The 17046-nt window shown below is 36.3% G+C and overlaps 1 protein-coding gene across 1 annotated transcript in view; it reads right to left on the bottom strand.

Moving 5' to 3' along the window:
- Nucleotides 1-2235: 2235 nt before the first annotated feature.
- SEMA3A (semaphorin 3A) overlaps nucleotides 2236-17046 on the bottom strand; it is a 163774-nt gene continuing 148963 nt past the window's right edge. Inside the window, 4 exon segments of the mRNA XM_032688743.1 lie at nucleotides 2236-4776; nucleotides 6295-6437; nucleotides 12061-12128; nucleotides 16271-16428. Coding sequence (XP_032544634.1) covers nucleotides 4321-4776; nucleotides 6295-6437; nucleotides 12061-12128; nucleotides 16271-16428 — 825 coding nt within the window. The 3' untranslated portion in view covers nucleotides 2236-4320.

Raw genomic sequence — 17046 nt, 5'->3', positions numbered from 1 at the left:
AAGGATACAAGGGTATATTGTTAACAGATAGAACCTGATTTATTCTACTTGCTGTCTGTGCAAGCCAGTTCCAAAAGAAAGCAGCATAGCTGTCCTAAGCCATTAGCATTGCAGAGAATGAAAGTTCATCAAGTACAGCAACTTGCTCACATTCACATGGCTTCCAGGCTGATTTACAGTTTGGTTCATCGGCAGAGTGGAGGGTAGGAGTGTGTATGGCTTTATCTGCACAAAAGCCCAGCAGCTGTGTCAAAAGACAGGCTGAACATAAGTTCATACCTTTCATTTCAGCCATTATTAGTTTGTAGTCTTCAAAAAAGAAACAAACCCTCCCATTAATTAAAATAGCCATCCTTCTGGCCTAATACACAGAGCTCATATACACTGATAGCATTATATTGGCAACAATGCACTCCATATGCTCACGAAGGTTATAGGGCACGTTTCCTTGTAAACAGTCAAGACAGCAAACTTCAAATATTTGGAAGAAATGTTTATTTAACAACTGAATACATGCTAAAAGAAATAATTTACAGCAGCAGTTTCATTACATTTTTTTTCTCTCCAGTTTTCTAGTTCCCATATGAATTGAAGTGATAAATACAGAAGCAGAATTATTTACTACCCAGTGAGAAATGCGTTTAAAGAATAAGCGCAAAACTTAGACACTGATATAGCAAATAAACCACCTTATCACCTGTATGGCAAAATCTTGCATTTTAGTATTTTGCTGAACACACCGAAATGGAGTACCTCTAGATAACAGTACTTTACACTGTACCTCCTTATCTAGTCAAAAATATTTACATCTCTTTTGACTAATGTGTAGGTAGCAAAAACTGAACTATTAAACACATACCATTGATATTCACTAAATAATACATAAAAAGGAACAGTAAATGCGCATTCACATGCATTTAATTTAATTTTATTTTTTTTACATAGTAACTTTATTGGGTCATGAAGATTTAACTTTGTTCTGCAAAGACACACATTTTCTCAGTATGATGTTATAGTATAACATAACCATACAGTTTTCAGGAGCCATTTAACAAATTCCCATTTCAGTGATCCGTGCAAGTGCAAAGTGTAGATGAGTAAGAATAAGATTAAATGTATTTTTGTTCCTTGCAGATGTATATCTTACAACAAAACAAAATAGATTTTTCTGGTTATAAATGAAATCCTTTATTTCTCTCCAGCTTAAACACAACATTTTACTTACTTTTTCTAAAGTCTGTAACTAGAGGCTTAGAGGGTTTTATTGACAATTTACAGAACTACTGTTTTAATCTTTATTTTCAAACTTTATGGTGCTTTAAATAATAATAATGACACAAATGGGTATATGAATCTTACTGAAGCTGCAGGGCATCTTTCTATACATTAATTCCTCAAGGCCTATGTTTTTTGAAACAAAATTCATTTCACGTCAGTATTAAACATTGTTATAACTTGACCATAATATGAACCTAAACCCCAAAAATTTCCATTGCTGGCTTAATCTTCTGACCTCTTCTTTATATAAGCAAATACAAAAGTCTTAAACAAGACTACTCATGTCAGTGAGGATTGGATTGAAGTTTGTAAGATCTGATCATATCAACTGTCCAATGAGACTGCCAGGTTATGATAAAATCATTGCAACTTCTGTACTTTCTTCCCATAGATTATCTTTCTCAGTATAGAAGAACATATTTTAGAATTCTGTCTTAATTTGTTTCTTCTTCAGGCATTGCAAAAGAGGTTGGTTTTGGTTTGATTTTTTGCAGCAAGTTGCTATAGAACCAGTTGCTATGAGCATGGTAGAGAAAAAAGTTACATAGCAATTCCATTAATACATAAAAAAAGAAACAAAGGCATTTAGGATCTATTGAAATCAATTTGTATTTTTCCCACTGAATTCTCTGAGGTTCATTTTAAAACTGTTTCCTTTTGTAAGGAAGAGGATTGTAGTAACTAGATGGTACAAAATAGCCCTACATAAAAGGCTAAAGAGTGTTCCGTGATTAAATAATTCAGTTGACAACAATGCTCAGAAATTAATCATAAACTGAGCTGAAAAATTAATACTACTGTACATAAAAGCACACAGCTGAACATGTGTTTTAATCCATCCCTATTCAGCACATCATGAAAGAATGAGAATTTGACAACATATTGAAGTTCAGAAGAGTCAGGTTAAACATAAGAGAGACTTAAAGTTGCTTTAAAACTAAATTCCCAATTGCTTTCTTAAATCATGGCCATACAGCCTTGTCCTGGTATATTCAATGATTTTTTTGCTAAAGAATTAAATGACAAAAAATCTTGCCAGTTCATCCCCTGCAAAGGATCAAAGGGGACCAAAGTAACTGGGCTGTTAGTGAAAATCCAATTGCTATGGAGGTGAGAAGTCAAGACTTCGCTAAGCAGAGGGATACTTGAATCAGCCAGAGGCAAGGAGACTTGGGCATATTGTGAGAGAAGCTGTCACAGCAGTTGTGTTATATTGTATCTGGTAAGCCTGATTGATAGTGTAGCAATAGATAAATTAAATAACCTGGTGTGAATAACAACAAAACAGATCAGTCATCAGTGCAGACACACTTTTATATAAAAGCTCCTTTAGCAAACTAAGGATTTTGTTCTAGTAATTTTCCCCACAATGACATTATTTGAAATTATGTCATTTACAGACTCTACCAAGATAAAATATGGGAGGCTGGAGAAAGATGATCTCAAAAGAGCTGGACACCATAGAACTGGGGACCAAAGGCACATCTGTGCTGAGGTGAATAAATCCACTACTTATAACCCTAAACTGACACTTATGGTGCAAGTACATTATCTGGTTTACCCTGTTGCTCTCCTGTATATAGAATAAGACAGAAGTGCAGGACCAAATTATCTGTTAGTATAAACTAGTCTTAAGCTGAATTTCACCAATTGACTACTGCAGCAGATTTCACCCACAGATAAAACTGTCCCTCAGATCTTAAAATGGGGCTTTGAGGTTACTATTTAGTGCTGGTTCTTTGCATTTGGGTGATCTGGCCCACAGAAAGAATGGAGCACTGAGAATCAGTAGTGAGGACATATTTCTACCACAGAGCTGGGAACACAACTCCTTAAACTGAATATGAGCTTTGCTCATGGGTATATGACAGTTTATGAGCCACAGTATTTAAATATTAGCATTCACAAATATGAACCAAGAAAGCAAGAGTGTAATTAGTAGAGGATATTTTAATGCTACTTGTATTTTTTTAATTAAAAAAAAAATATACAACTGAAAATCAATGCTCTCCTCTTATTGGTTCAATCTATTAGGTATTAGACAAGTTGAATAGTTTCAAATACCATACTTCGAAGAACAGAATGCAGAATACTTCCATGCTATACAGTGACTTTCATGTTAAAATAGCTTAGTTTTAAAATTGCTTTGAAGTTACATGTCATATAGATTACTGAGAGGGGAGGAGGTTAACTGCAGTGTGACTAGCTCCCCTAGAAGTTTTTCCAAACAAAAGAGTAAAGCAGCTCATAATTGGAAGTTGTCTTTTTTTTTCCTCTAAACCAATAATTAGGAAGTACAATATTTCTAAGACAAAAAGCCTAATCTATTTTAGAAAGGAGCTAATGTTTGCTGCATATTTTTCATGGTACATTTAAATTATAGTTTTAATAAAATACATCTTTAGATCAAAGCGGAAAGAAGTCATCAGTAGTAGGCCAGTGTACTCCACATTTTTTTTTCTTCCAGATGATGGATGGCTTATGTTGTTCAGATTTCCACAATCAATCTCATTCAGTATTGTTTTTCCTCTTCTAGCACATATAAACAGGAGAACTGGTAGACAAAACGAACAAAATCCTTGTGTCCGATCACGTGTTTAGATGTTCATCAGCTTAATGAGTTCATGCAGTTTTATATATAAGTCTAGAAATGGTAGTGCTGATGATGAAAGGTGGGGGTTGTTTTTCTTTTCTGTAAGATGACAGCATGAAATACAGCATTTTGTTTATATCTCTGGCAAAAGAGAAAGCAAAACTTGCCTGTTGAATACTTGTAGAACTTTTCGATCAGTAAGTTAGGTCCGGGTGAGTTATCATCCTTGAAACTCTGGTCTTTCTGATCTTAGAATCAGAGCAGAGTGGAAGGAATTGCTAGGAAAGTTAGAAACGGATTTTATTTAAACCTAGTGGAAATTGTTTGAACTTTCCACTCTTGTAAACATCCACATAATGCCATGAAAAAGTTCATGAATATTGCATTTTTTTCCAGTTATCTGTCTATACAAGTTTCTACTTGGATGAGGTTCCTAGAGGTAATGAAGCTCAGACACTCCGTGGTGCCCTCTCAAATTCATGGGTCCTCCTGTTCCTACCTTTTTTATTCTCCTGTAGGTGCTTCCACTTATTTGTGTTCACCTGCGCGTTGGCAGGCCTTTGCCGGCGCTGTTTGCGGTCTCTTTTCCAAACCTGCTCACAGAACTCATCCATTGTGTTGAGATTGGGGTGGTTGATTAACTGCATGAAGTCTCTGTACCAGATCTTTTGACTGGGGGTCATGCTGTTGGTAGCATCCTTGATCTTGGAGGCATCGCCATCCTCTTCTTTGTGGAGCAGCTCTTCCAGGTGGTCAGTATCAATCACTTCCAGGGTCACTTTGAGCAGAGTTTGCATGAAGCCATGTTCCACAGCATGGCAGAAATAAACACCAGAGTCTCTCCGGTGGAGACTTCGTAGCAACAGGCCCTGTTCTGTCCGGATCATGTGATCACCCACTTTTATCTGTATTGGAAAAAAGTGGTAATTTCAAGAGTTGTCTTTCACATACGTGCCCCATTATTCTCTAACCATACTAGCTCCTTAGTACCGCTCCTTTCAATGGTAAAACTTGGCCAAAAATTCACAAACTCACAAAAATGGAAAACCCTCTGCCATTCATCTGTAGTTATGAAAGCCTCAAGTACTCTGGGAAAACCAATGTACTGCAAAGACTTTGGGGAATTAGGAATTTACTCCTTAGTCCTTGCTGCTGCTGAACAAAGATCTGTATCAACTCTGTCAGATGGACTTGCTGGTAAGATTAGAGAAGACCCTAGCCTGTAATCAGCAGAGTCAGCATGGATCCATGTGGCTGTATTACTGAGGTCACATTTATCATCATCTTTTAGTCAAACCTAGATCCGTTTACGGGAAAGGTTCTCTGTCTTCCTATTCTTCCTTACTACAAAAGCCCTTATGCATAGAAATGGATTCTGCATAAGTGGAAAAATTACAAAAAAACAATCAAAGGTTAAATCTGAAAATTTTAAGATTCAAAAAGCAGCTTTTGAAAATAATGTATTTTTCTGAACTAATTCATGACATGTAACTATATTTTCTGAATGCACATGTGGATGCAGACAGAAAGGGAACAAACCTTTTTGCTGTTCTCTTCACCGAGAATAAATTCTTAATAATTTACTACTTAGGCAAACAAAACAAAAATATTTAAAGGTACTAATGTAACTATTTAGAACATGCTTTAAAAATATATGTATTTAATTATACTTCAATGCAAAAAACAAGGTTCTGTTACCTAGCTTGACCTCTCTAACTACCAGAGCAGATTCTTCTCTTGACCTAGTTTGATGCTAACATGACTTGAAAACCTGGATGATTATTAACATAATGTTGGTGACAAGAGAAGGAGATAAATCAAGTATCAGCTTAGAGTAAAGCAAATAGGGATGGTCAGTATTTTTGCCCCTATGAATATTGTTTTTGATGAAAAAAATGTACAGGTTTTCATATTCTTGTGTGCACTACAGTTCTGAGCTCTTCATTCTGTCTCTGTCTTATGTGCAGTAAAGTCTTAGAGCATGCACTACGTAGAATGCTTCTGATAGACTATGCTTCAGTCAAACAGTATAATTAAATGAGTGCAGTTTAACTTTTTCTCAAAGGCAATTTTAAGGTTTTTGTGCTATTCAAGTTCATATAATCCTTGTATGATGTTTTAGGTGACAAGATAGCATGCTAGCTTTTTATATTTCTGGTATCTCTAATGCAAAACAAGTGTGTTTTGCAGGGAGTCTGAGCAAGGAGAGGATATGAACGTTCTCTGCTGTAACAATCTGTAAAACCTATTGAGCACTTACAGGATTTTATGGTAATAAGAGTGATAATATGGTGAAGAACAATGGAAGTTATAAGATTGCAGAGAAATTCTGCTAAACTAAAATCATTCTGGGAAGGACTCAGATTGAAGTCTATCTTTATAGAGAAAATTAGTTGCATCCCTTTATTTTTTTTCTACTGTACCTCTTCTTTGCGGTCGTCATTTTGCTTCTGGAATTGCCAGTAGACTACGGCACGCTGAGATTTTGGACTGCACTCAAGAAAAGTGCTGCTATTCTCTACTCCATAGATAATCTTTTCCTCCAGGGTGTGACCACTTGGGTTATCTGTACAGCATGGGGAAAAATAAAAAAAGAAAAAAAGAATTACAATTACTGAAAAAAATCCCACTTAATTGCTAAGTAATTTTTTTTGTTTGTTTAGAAATTGGGATCCCTTAAAGTGCTTAAAAATAAACACTTCAAAGAAAATTTCCCCATATCAGTATGCTATTTGGAAAATTTCCATCAACACCTCTATCTTCGTAAGGATCCCTGGTAAGTTTTTAGTTTTTACTGTGTTTTTTTTTTTTTAATTGTATTTTAAATCCTAACAGCTGCTAACATCTCAATATGGGAAGTTAATGAATTTAATTGTGAAATTTTCTGTAAACCTCATTATTATTCATCAAGGAAAACATCTAGGACACGACAAGAATTTTTAATAGCAAACTGTATGCAATGAGAAAACTCAGGGTGTAGTTGTAGAATGTTTGTAATGATGCCTCCTGGGCTCTATGGTCATAATACTTTAGAGCAAAGTAATAAAACATGAGGCTATTTAAAAGTAGTATAATGTGTTTAGATTACATGGCACTGCAGTTTGCTGAAGCTGTTAATGACCAGAAATAATGTTTTTGAGGAAACGATCTTCAATTAATCATTTCCTCTCATACTGATATAATTTATGGAAATGTAATGAGGTTAATAAACCAGACATTATGGGAGGGGAAAAAGAAAGTTAAATAAATTACTTCCTTTTGTAACAACAATGTTTCAAGATATTCATCAACTTGCTGGAAATATCACATAGCTATAGGACTTATATGGTATTTGATTCTTCTCCAATACCACAGAGGCTGTAAGTTTCAGCTCTCCACCTCAGCTCTCCACCTTAGCTCTTTAAAATGCTGTTATTGAATTAAGGGGCCACTGAACAACAGTCCTGAAGAGCAGATGAGGAGGAAGGGCTTGGTAGGGTATTTAACACTGTGTTGATCTCATGGGGTTTTCTGACTCTGCCATTCTTTCCATTTTCCACTTTTGAACTTTAGCACTGGAAATCTTTAAGGAAGAAGTTTCAATATGTTTTAACAGGAAAATTGTGTCTATTTAAAACCCCCTAAGTGAAATCCTCTGTCCACTTTTGTTTGCCCCCAAATGTGCCTTTATCATATTGGCCATGTTGTTTACCAAACACAGGCTGTTTACCAGATGACTGAGCCAAAGTTAAAAATAAAATTGAGCTCCTGGTTTATGTTGATACAGAATCATATGCCTTTCAATAATGACTTGCAGCCCTGAGAGGGGATGGGCAAAGGGACGTGGGGTAGAATAGGAACTGATGCTTGCCCACCAAATAGCCTATTAACACTAAACAAATAGGAAATGGGTTTGCTTGCCTTCCTCTGCTGGATTGTGGACCTTTTAAGCAAGTAAGTGGGGTGTTCTATAAAAAACTAAGTGAAACAACTTTTATGACATCTTTCAGAAACCACATTCCCATGAAGAATGTCAGTGCAGCTCTGGGTCAGGAAGAAAGGGAGCAATGGAAGAAAGAATTAGAAAGCAAAGCAGCAAGAGAAAGGTGAGACAGTTGGAAGAGAATGTAGCCAAGGGTACTGGTGATAAGGTCTGAGATAGAGCATGGGTGAATTCGTGTCAATCAAGCAAGGGAAATGGAAGTATGTGAAGAGTTTAACTGAATATAATTAGAAGTGATGAGATAAAGATTGGAATTGGGACTGACTGGCTGATAATGTATGGGTCCAGATTCAACATTGTGAATTATGTACTGACTCTTCTTGTTCAATTCCTCTAATTAAGGAACAGAATTCACATGGCTGAGCAGGCAGTCAAGGATCCTCACACAGTCAGAGATAACTTGTTTGATATCTGAATAGGAATCTACAACAGATAGCATATACAGGGCTGCAGCATAAACCAGTAAGTAGGAAATGTCCCCTTTTATAGCCTGGGACACTTCTGTTACTGCTCCAGTGAACTGTTTCTGTGAAACAATGATTTACAGGCTTCCAGAATAAAGGATGGAAACACAGGGATTCCACCCTAGGATGCATGCTCTGTTTTTACTCCTCTCCTAGGCTCCAGGAATCGTGGTTGCAGAATGGCCCAACTTCAACAACAGGAATCCAATATTTTGGCTGTTTGTATTGGAAGTACAGCTATCAAGTCAATTCCCTAAGCCTAAATGGACTTTAGGTCCTCATCTTCCACATCCTAAATAGTGGACTTAACTAGCGGGTTACTCATTAGAAGGCTTGCAGCACCACTGACTAAATTTTCCTGAACACAGCTGAGTTCAAGTGAATTACATAGAAGCAGAGCATATGTAACACAGGTCTCATTAGATCTGAGGAAGATAATCTTCTAGATTCTAAATGTTAGTAGAAAGGACAAAAACAGGTATTTTTTTGGTAAAGGTCCCACTGCCCAGGAGGAGTGGCATAATTTTAAGTATATAGAGAAGTTTCTGCTGGAAAACTTAATACCTAGGATATCCTTAGTATCTAAGAAGCTAGTCACAAGTTTTTGTTTGAAACTGGGTGCTCTGACACCATTTCAAACTTCTGTTTTCTTGGATCTGATCTATGACATTCTAGTGTGTTAGAGAACACCAGGGAAAGTGAGTGAAGTCCTCTTTAAATTTCTTCACAGTTGCAGAAAATAAAGTATGGGTGACAGATGAGAGAGGAAGCATTTAGGAGATCCTTGAGTTTCCATTGCCATGATTTAAGGGAGCAGAAGGCAGGTCCAGAAATGTCTTTAAAGTCCATGTAACATTTAGCACATGGAGTGCAAGAAAATAAGCAGTGATCAAATAATCACAGGATCAGAGTGCAGCTTTGGGACTGAGGGAGAAGCTGAAGAGACTAGAAGGAAGAATGAAAGTCTAGGAAGCCCAGAAAAGCAGGTGGAGGAATTAGAAAAGTATAGAAATCATGAAGTTGGTTATGAAATTCAGCCCAAAATCCTGTCTGAGAGCAATAATTTCCAAAATGAACCCAACAGCAGTATCAGTTTACTACCCTGATAAATATCCTTGAAGTACATAATTTCTGACATAACCAAAGAAGTATGAAAGGTCAAGTAGTTATACCAAGACAGCTTTGCAGATGAATCAATCTTACTATATAGTTTAACCCAGAGTGATTCTTTGAACTTTCCCTGGTATAAATCAGCTCAAAAAGGTGACTCTTCTATTACAAATTCTTTAAAAAAAAAAAAAAGAAAAAAAAATTTGATTAACTTCTTGACAGCACATGTGTGTTATGCTTAAAAAAGATTGTTCTTTAGCTGACACAAAGGTGTCCATGCTTTTAGATTTAAGCATTAATGTCTGGCCAAACATCTGTATAGCTAAGGATCCTCAGCTCCCTCTAATGTTGTTGTGTAGTCATTTTATAACAGTTCTTATACATTTGCACCAAAGGGCAATGGAAAGAGCCATGTACACCTTATTAAAAACATTAGTGCTTCAGATTGATCACAAAGTTGGTTTCTGCAATAGCTTTAAAAGTGAGATTTTTCTTTTTTTATGTTTTTGTTGGAGAATCAACTGGTAGTTATTGCAAGTGAATGTGCAGACAAGTAATAAATTATTTGTGGCTATAGGCAAACCCAATTCTTCATCTGTTGTCCACAAAAGTACTAGTCACAACCAAGGAAAAAACTCAGCATAAGTTGGCATAGGAAGTTGGCATAGGTCATGCAGTCATCTGTAATCACACAATGTGTGATCATGTGTAAATGACATGTCAATATAGGAAAATGTAATAGATTTACAGGTCAATTAGTTTAGAGAAAATTTATCTCAAGACCAGTCTAAACCATTCATTAACCATTTTGACAGTGCATCCTTCAAGTCTAAGATCCAGAACTACATTCCCTCAGGACTTTTTGTAACCTACTGATACTTGCTCTTCTCATTTTGACAAAACTGTATCAGAGCTCCTTGTGATCAGGGGTGCCATGATTGTTGCAATGAAAAAAAATGCATTTCTGGATTACTGTAAAACTGTATTACTCTCTTCCCTTTGGACAGAACATATCTTTATCAGACAAATATGATTACCAAATACGGGAAGATATAAAAAAACCCAAAGTGTTTTGAAATGCTTTTTTCACCTATGAAAATAAAGAATAAACCTGCAGTTGTATAAAGCACAGCAGGCAATGGCTAGAAAACATTAAAATGAAAGACACGTGGTAGGCAGGTCATATTTTTATTCATGAGTAACATGTCCAGATAGTAAAAAAGTAAAGCTAAGACACACTTCTGCTGGTATTAAAATCAACACTTAGTACCTGGTGAAATTTTCCTATTGGGAAACGTCATCTGAGCCTCAGTATCTGCACTGCATATGCATTACTTGATATGATGCAACATGAAATTTTTGAACTTTTTACTAGTGCCAATTGACTAGTTCAAATCTAAACCAGTTCTCATGAGTTTTCAAAATGTGACAACTACATTCTGATCACAATCTATTCATGCATTTTTACAAATCCTTTTGCCCTCTGAGTAACTTGGCCTGAGTTTGACAATCAAGAAGTAAAAAGAAAAGCTATAGTAATGTTAGCTGTGAGTTTCAAATGATTGAAAGGAATATAGAGAAAACTATTTGTGAAACGTATTAGTGCTGAATTATAGCTGACACAGAAGTACAACTTTGGACTATTTATCATTTTTGTTATTACACGGACTGGAAGGACACGAGGACTTTGAGGTATCTCCATTTTCAGTCACCTCCTTATCCCAGAGATCTGTCCAGAGGTTTAACCCTTGAATTAACTCAGTTGGTTACAGCATAGTGTTAATAACACCAAGGTTGTGCATTTGATCCCCACGTGGGCCATTCACTTATGAGCTGGACTCAATGATCCTTGTGGGTCCCTTTCAACTCAGAATATTCTGTGTGCATATAGACCTACTACAATCATAAAGATTCACTTTTTTCCAGCAGAGGGAAGTATTGCCTAAGTATTCCCTGTGCTTACAGCAGAAGGGACATTTTTAATCTTCTGAGTCAAGGTCTTCTGAAAAGTTTGGCAACAAACTAGTAACTGTGTGAAGTTTATCAGTCAAACTTAAGTCCAGAAAGGAATCTGATCAATACACTGTGAAAATGAAACAGCTGACAAGAAACCAAACCAAAATATGTCCAAGAAAACCCATGCTGAAAGCATATGGGACAGGCCTACTGCAAGGAACATCCTGATCTTAACAGCTTTTAGTGTGACACCTACAACAAAGGTCATTCCACATTTTGCCAAGGTAGTTACAAACACGTTTGCTTATTATCTTATGCAAACTATATAAAACAATATGTACACATTTCTTGCTATCCTGAAGGAGATACAAATCTTTTCTGATATAGTACTCCTAACCTGATGGTATAGTATTATCAGGTAAAAGAAGCAGGAAAATTAAAATGTTTAAAACTGTTAACTTGAGGAAAACAACAACAAAAAACCCCAAATATTCTTTAGTGTCCAGGCCAGGCCATTGTAAGCTATCTACATTGGGATAATGACGTATTATATTCATCTTTCACAGATGTTCGAGACAATTTCACCAACAAATCATTGACATGCTTCCTACTCTACTCATGCACAGTCTGTAAATTACAAACAAATTAGTTGCACTTCAGTTGTGCCCATAACTCACCATGATGCTGCAGGTCTGAGCAGTGGGTAAGCGGGTCTCCATTTCGGATGTCTTGTCGTCTAGTACGCCTGCAAATATCACATTTGAAATCTGTTAGTGACCTTCTCAGTGGTCAGCACACACATTTGCCGTGACTGAAGAGCAATGAGTGGAACATATATAATTACAGAAGTCACAAGGGCATCTAAACTACACTAGGAAGGAAATCATATTGCTACTACTATATTCTGTGCATTGTCACGGTTTGTAGAATCAGGCTTTACTCTTACAGATAGAGTCTTCAGAAACTGGTGAATACGTATCTCTTGCACTGAGATACTAAATAAAAAATAATATTCAATACTAATTATTAATATTAAACTTATACTACACTGTATTGTTTATTTTCACAATATTGATTACAGACAAATTCATTACTTGATTCATAGATACAGGATTGTTAAAGGATTAAAATATATATAGTACAGCTTAAATGCATCAAAACCCATGAAGAAGCTACAGCTGTTCTGCAAGTACAGAATACTTTGAATATTGTGGCATATTTTAGATAGATGAAATGTTAGGATGGGTGGCTTTCAAAGAATGCTGAAGTGCTGTATTTTCTACAAAACCTAAATTAAACTGCATAGATCATTTCAGCCACTACAGATTTCACCAAAACATTTCTGAAAAAACCTTTTACATAACTGTTGTAAATGGCTTTGTCTTTAGAATAAACAGAATAAAACACTCGAAAAGGAAGATTTTGAAATGCTGTTTATTCCACTTTTTGTAGCTTGAGTCTGAGTTCTACCTTTGATTGCATGTCCTTTTAACATAGTATATTTTTTTCCCAGTTTGAATTCTATTGGCTCTTTTGAAAAACATATTGATCTGTGCTAAAAAAATGTATTTCAGAAAAGAGAGCTTTTATATACAGTTTTATTTTGCATGTGTTGTTCTCTCTTTGTCTGTTCCTATTTTTATTTAAATAGCTGTGACACGAAATTCAACTGAGCCAGAGAAAAGCTTTCACATAAAAAGAAAGAAAAAAAGAACAAGGCAAACAAAGATGTGTTTCAAGTGAGAGCACTTTACTTTAGGAATCGGAGAAAGCCTGAGGGCTTGCAAAATTAGACGAGAACAAAGAGGATTAGGCTGCTGAACAATGCCGCGATTTCAGATTATGGGATCCAGCAACGGATATGCAAAAGTCAAGTAGCCTTGTAAAAAGCCCTGTTGGTCACTCCCTTGTGACAACAGCCCACATTTTTAAAAGCCATTGTTCTGCTGTACAGACCATCTCTCTTCTCTCCACCAGCCCTATTTACAGGCTCTCACTAATAGCCCAGCATCAGCACATGCCAAGAGTTCTCACTGAGGCACAACTGCTCAGCTGACTCCTATTGCCTGAAAGATTTTAACCATATCTTTTTCCACTGAAAACTACTGGAATGTTAAACCTGAAATTAGTTACATGAAGTACAGCAACAGTTTTGGGGTTTTTTTTGCTCATCTGAATTTTTTTTAAATTGAGATGACCAATTTTTTATATTTTTCTGAATAAAAACTTCTTTAAACTCATGATGTGTTTATCTTAGCACTCTTTAGTAATAAGGAATCTTCTGCTGATTGATACATGATTCAAAAAATGTACTAATCATAATTTCCAATATCTCTATATTACTCATTACCACTGACAAAACCACACCCAAGACTTAAGGAATCATAAAATTTTGCTACTCCTTCCTAAATTTGGAAACATGTCATAGGATACTATTTGTAGGAAAAAAAGTCTGTGGAAAAACTCATATTACTGTCAATGACATTTGGATGAGATGTTTAGTCAGAATCTCAGGAAAATGTCACACATATCACAATCGTTTCAAGATGATGATTTATGAAATATGAACCAGAACACATCTGTATGGGGTAAAGTGAAGTGGTCACACAACAGGAGCTCTGGACTGTCATTTATACTTGTAAAATACACAAAGAAAGAAAAGCAAAGTAAAATCAAGGCTTATGAAAGCTTGTAAAAAAATTGAATAAAAATCAAATCAAAACAAAACAAAAACCTCAAACAAAACCCCAAAAGCAACTACTAGTAAAGTATCTGTACAATTGCCTCAGGACTCAGTTTCCCAAATATTTCTGGAGCCTAAAATTACAAGAATTTATTATTAGGAAAATGTTGACATTTAAGCTGTTCCCAGCAATTCTGATTTTATCATAGATGCATTCCAAGCTGGCTTGAGACAGTGGGTACAGCAGGCACCAGGTAAACTGAGCATCCTCTCCCCCAGTAACACAGACCTTGACTCTGTCGCTGTTGCTGCCAAGGGAAAATTAGGGGGAAGTGGTGGAGACAGCAGCTTTTTCTGAATGCATTTTTCAGATCCCAGCTCCCCAGGACTAACTTTTTCTTTCACAGTGGCCTTAAGAAGAGTGAATTCAGCACCCCAAGGTTTTTCTGTGGCTGTGCAACCCAGTTTAGCCCCAGTAACCCTGCCCCATAATTCCTGTGCGAAGAAGTCCCAGCCCCTTTACCCATGATGGCAACAGTGAGCTCAGTCTGCAGTGCATTAAGAGAGAGATAAGGAAAAGACAAAGAGCCCTATTTCTTCCATCAGTGTAAGCAGATGAATGACAGTTTATGTGCTCTATGGATCTTGAGATGGGCTGGGAGTAGGACTGGGTGCTAGTGAATGTTGAGAAAGGATGAGGTTCCGGGATAAAGAAGCGTAGGAGGGTAGCAGAAAAGAGTAATTCAGTGATTCCTGACCTTAGCGTCTCCTTCAACTCAGAGGCAGTACTCAAACATACTGATTTCTAATCCTAAAAACTTTCAGATCAAATCAAATTCTTAGACTCTCCTTGAAAACCTCACTGTTCCCTCTCCCTTCAATCCTCCTCCAGAGAAGCTGCCATGATACCACGAGAAATAAGAATTTAGTCCACGCAGCTGAGAAAATTTGACTGGGTCTTCTTTTCGGATGGGTTCTGTTTCTCCTTTTCAATTATTTCCACAGAATTTCACAAGAAGCTTGTCTCAGATCAACTCTGTTTCCTGGTGCAAAAAATAGAACCTGATGTTCCACGAGAAGCTTTTATTTTTGTAATCTTTTTTTAGGATACATTGTAATGTAAACCTTGACATTTTAATCCCCTCCATCTGAAAAGTCTGTGACACAAAGACAACTTCCCACTCTTTACCACATTTCATCTGCCTCAACAACTGATCTAAACCCCTGGAATATGGAGTCCTGACATTCTCAGCTTAGTATTTGCTACCGTTAATTTTATCTACATAGACCCTTACGTATCTAAACCTTTGGATTCCTTTTTTCTTCCTAAATAGATGATGTCTGGCATATTCAATTTAATGTGAGCACTTTTTAAATCATTTTGGCCAATTTATCATGGGAATCTCAACACTACACCAATGTCTGCTTCTATTTTCAGGTGATTACCTTTTCAGTTATACCTAATTTCTACTTCAGTAGCTGAGCTCTTCAGTAACAAGCTTGTACACTTTTAGAGAAAGAGTTTCAGAGATAAAGGCAAGCAAAGAAAATATTATTTTAAACTTTCATATCAGGCAACTAGACTTGTGATTTTTTTATAAAATCGGTATTTTTGACTTGTGGAGTCGGTTTTCCCTTAATGTTTGCATTGCAAAGCCTTCAGTATCACTACAGACTGAGTGTAAAAGTGGTTGTGCTGATCTGGTAGCACTTGGACACACATCAACACATGCAACCTACACTTTTGAATAATAACAACAATGTTATATATCACCAAAAAAAGTTTCTATTGATGTCCAAACAGTTTATAGATATTTCTTTTGAATTAGAATTCATGAAAATGCAGAATAATTTACTTGGGCAAGTAGAGATTCTATTTTGATTTCAAGCCCCCTTCTAAAGATAGAGAAAAAGATTTCTTTTTCTTTTTTCTGTTTATAAATGAATATAAAGTTATGAATCCATTTCAAAGAGAACTCTTCTATGAATGTTTCCTTACAGGAGCTTTTTAAACCAGCCCAAGAAGTAGCAGTGGTCACTTTAAATCGACCAAGACTTCATATTGCATGTAACTCCTGCAACAATGTTTTCTTTGGAGGAGAAAGGGCTCCAGTTAACCATCTCATGAAAAATCTCCAAAGCCCTCTGGTCATATTGAGACCATCAGTTCAAACAAATAGCAAACCATCCAAAACTGTCCCTACCTCTTAGCAGTGGGGAAGTAACGTGAACAAGATGAACCATCCCAGGCACAGTAAGGGTCTCTTGCAAGGCAACACTCAGCACATGCTTTTCCATACACATCACAGCGGTGCAAAGGAAGCTGTGAAACTCCAGTGGCTGAGCCAATGTAGAGCTGTTGCTGTTATAAAAGTTAAAAAAAAAAAAAAAAAGAAGTTAAAAAAATATGGCAAATTACAATTTTTTTTTCCTAGGAAAGCATAAAAAAGTTATATAATCATATGCTAGGGCCATTACAAACACAATAAAGGATCATGATCCTGATGTACACTAGAGGAATGAGAACAGAATTGTCCCCAGGGTAAAAAAAAAATCAAATAGGAAAAGCTTTATTTTTGCATGAAGCTCTCGGTCACTTCTCTAAACAGTAAAAAAATTAAAGTACTCTTCAATTTTTTCTTTTTCATTCAGATCCCCGCACTGGAAAAGCACCACAGTCAGTGAGAGAACACAATGGAGAATATACTTTTGAATATAAACAAAAAGCAAAACTTCAACATAGATTTCCTAAGTATGACCTTGATTTATGTATGTGAGAGGGAAACCTGAAGTAAATTACTTCAGACTGATGCTAAGATATTTCAGTTTGGAAGTGCTGCCATGCATGCATGTCTTTGCATGTCTGATAATTCTGGCGTTTTGTACTCTTTTCTGAGGGTCACATACTCTAACTGGAACCTATCTTTAATGAGGGGAGAGGCTTTATTTTATTTTGGATAAAAACCAGTGTTGAGTAGAA

Source organism: Chiroxiphia lanceolata, chromosome 5 (assembly GCF_009829145.1).
Source record: "Chiroxiphia lanceolata isolate bChiLan1 chromosome 5, bChiLan1.pri, whole genome shotgun sequence".
NCBI lineage: Eukaryota > Metazoa > Chordata > Aves > Passeriformes > Pipridae > Chiroxiphia > Chiroxiphia lanceolata.
This window is presented reverse-complemented; position numbering and strand designations above follow the sequence as displayed.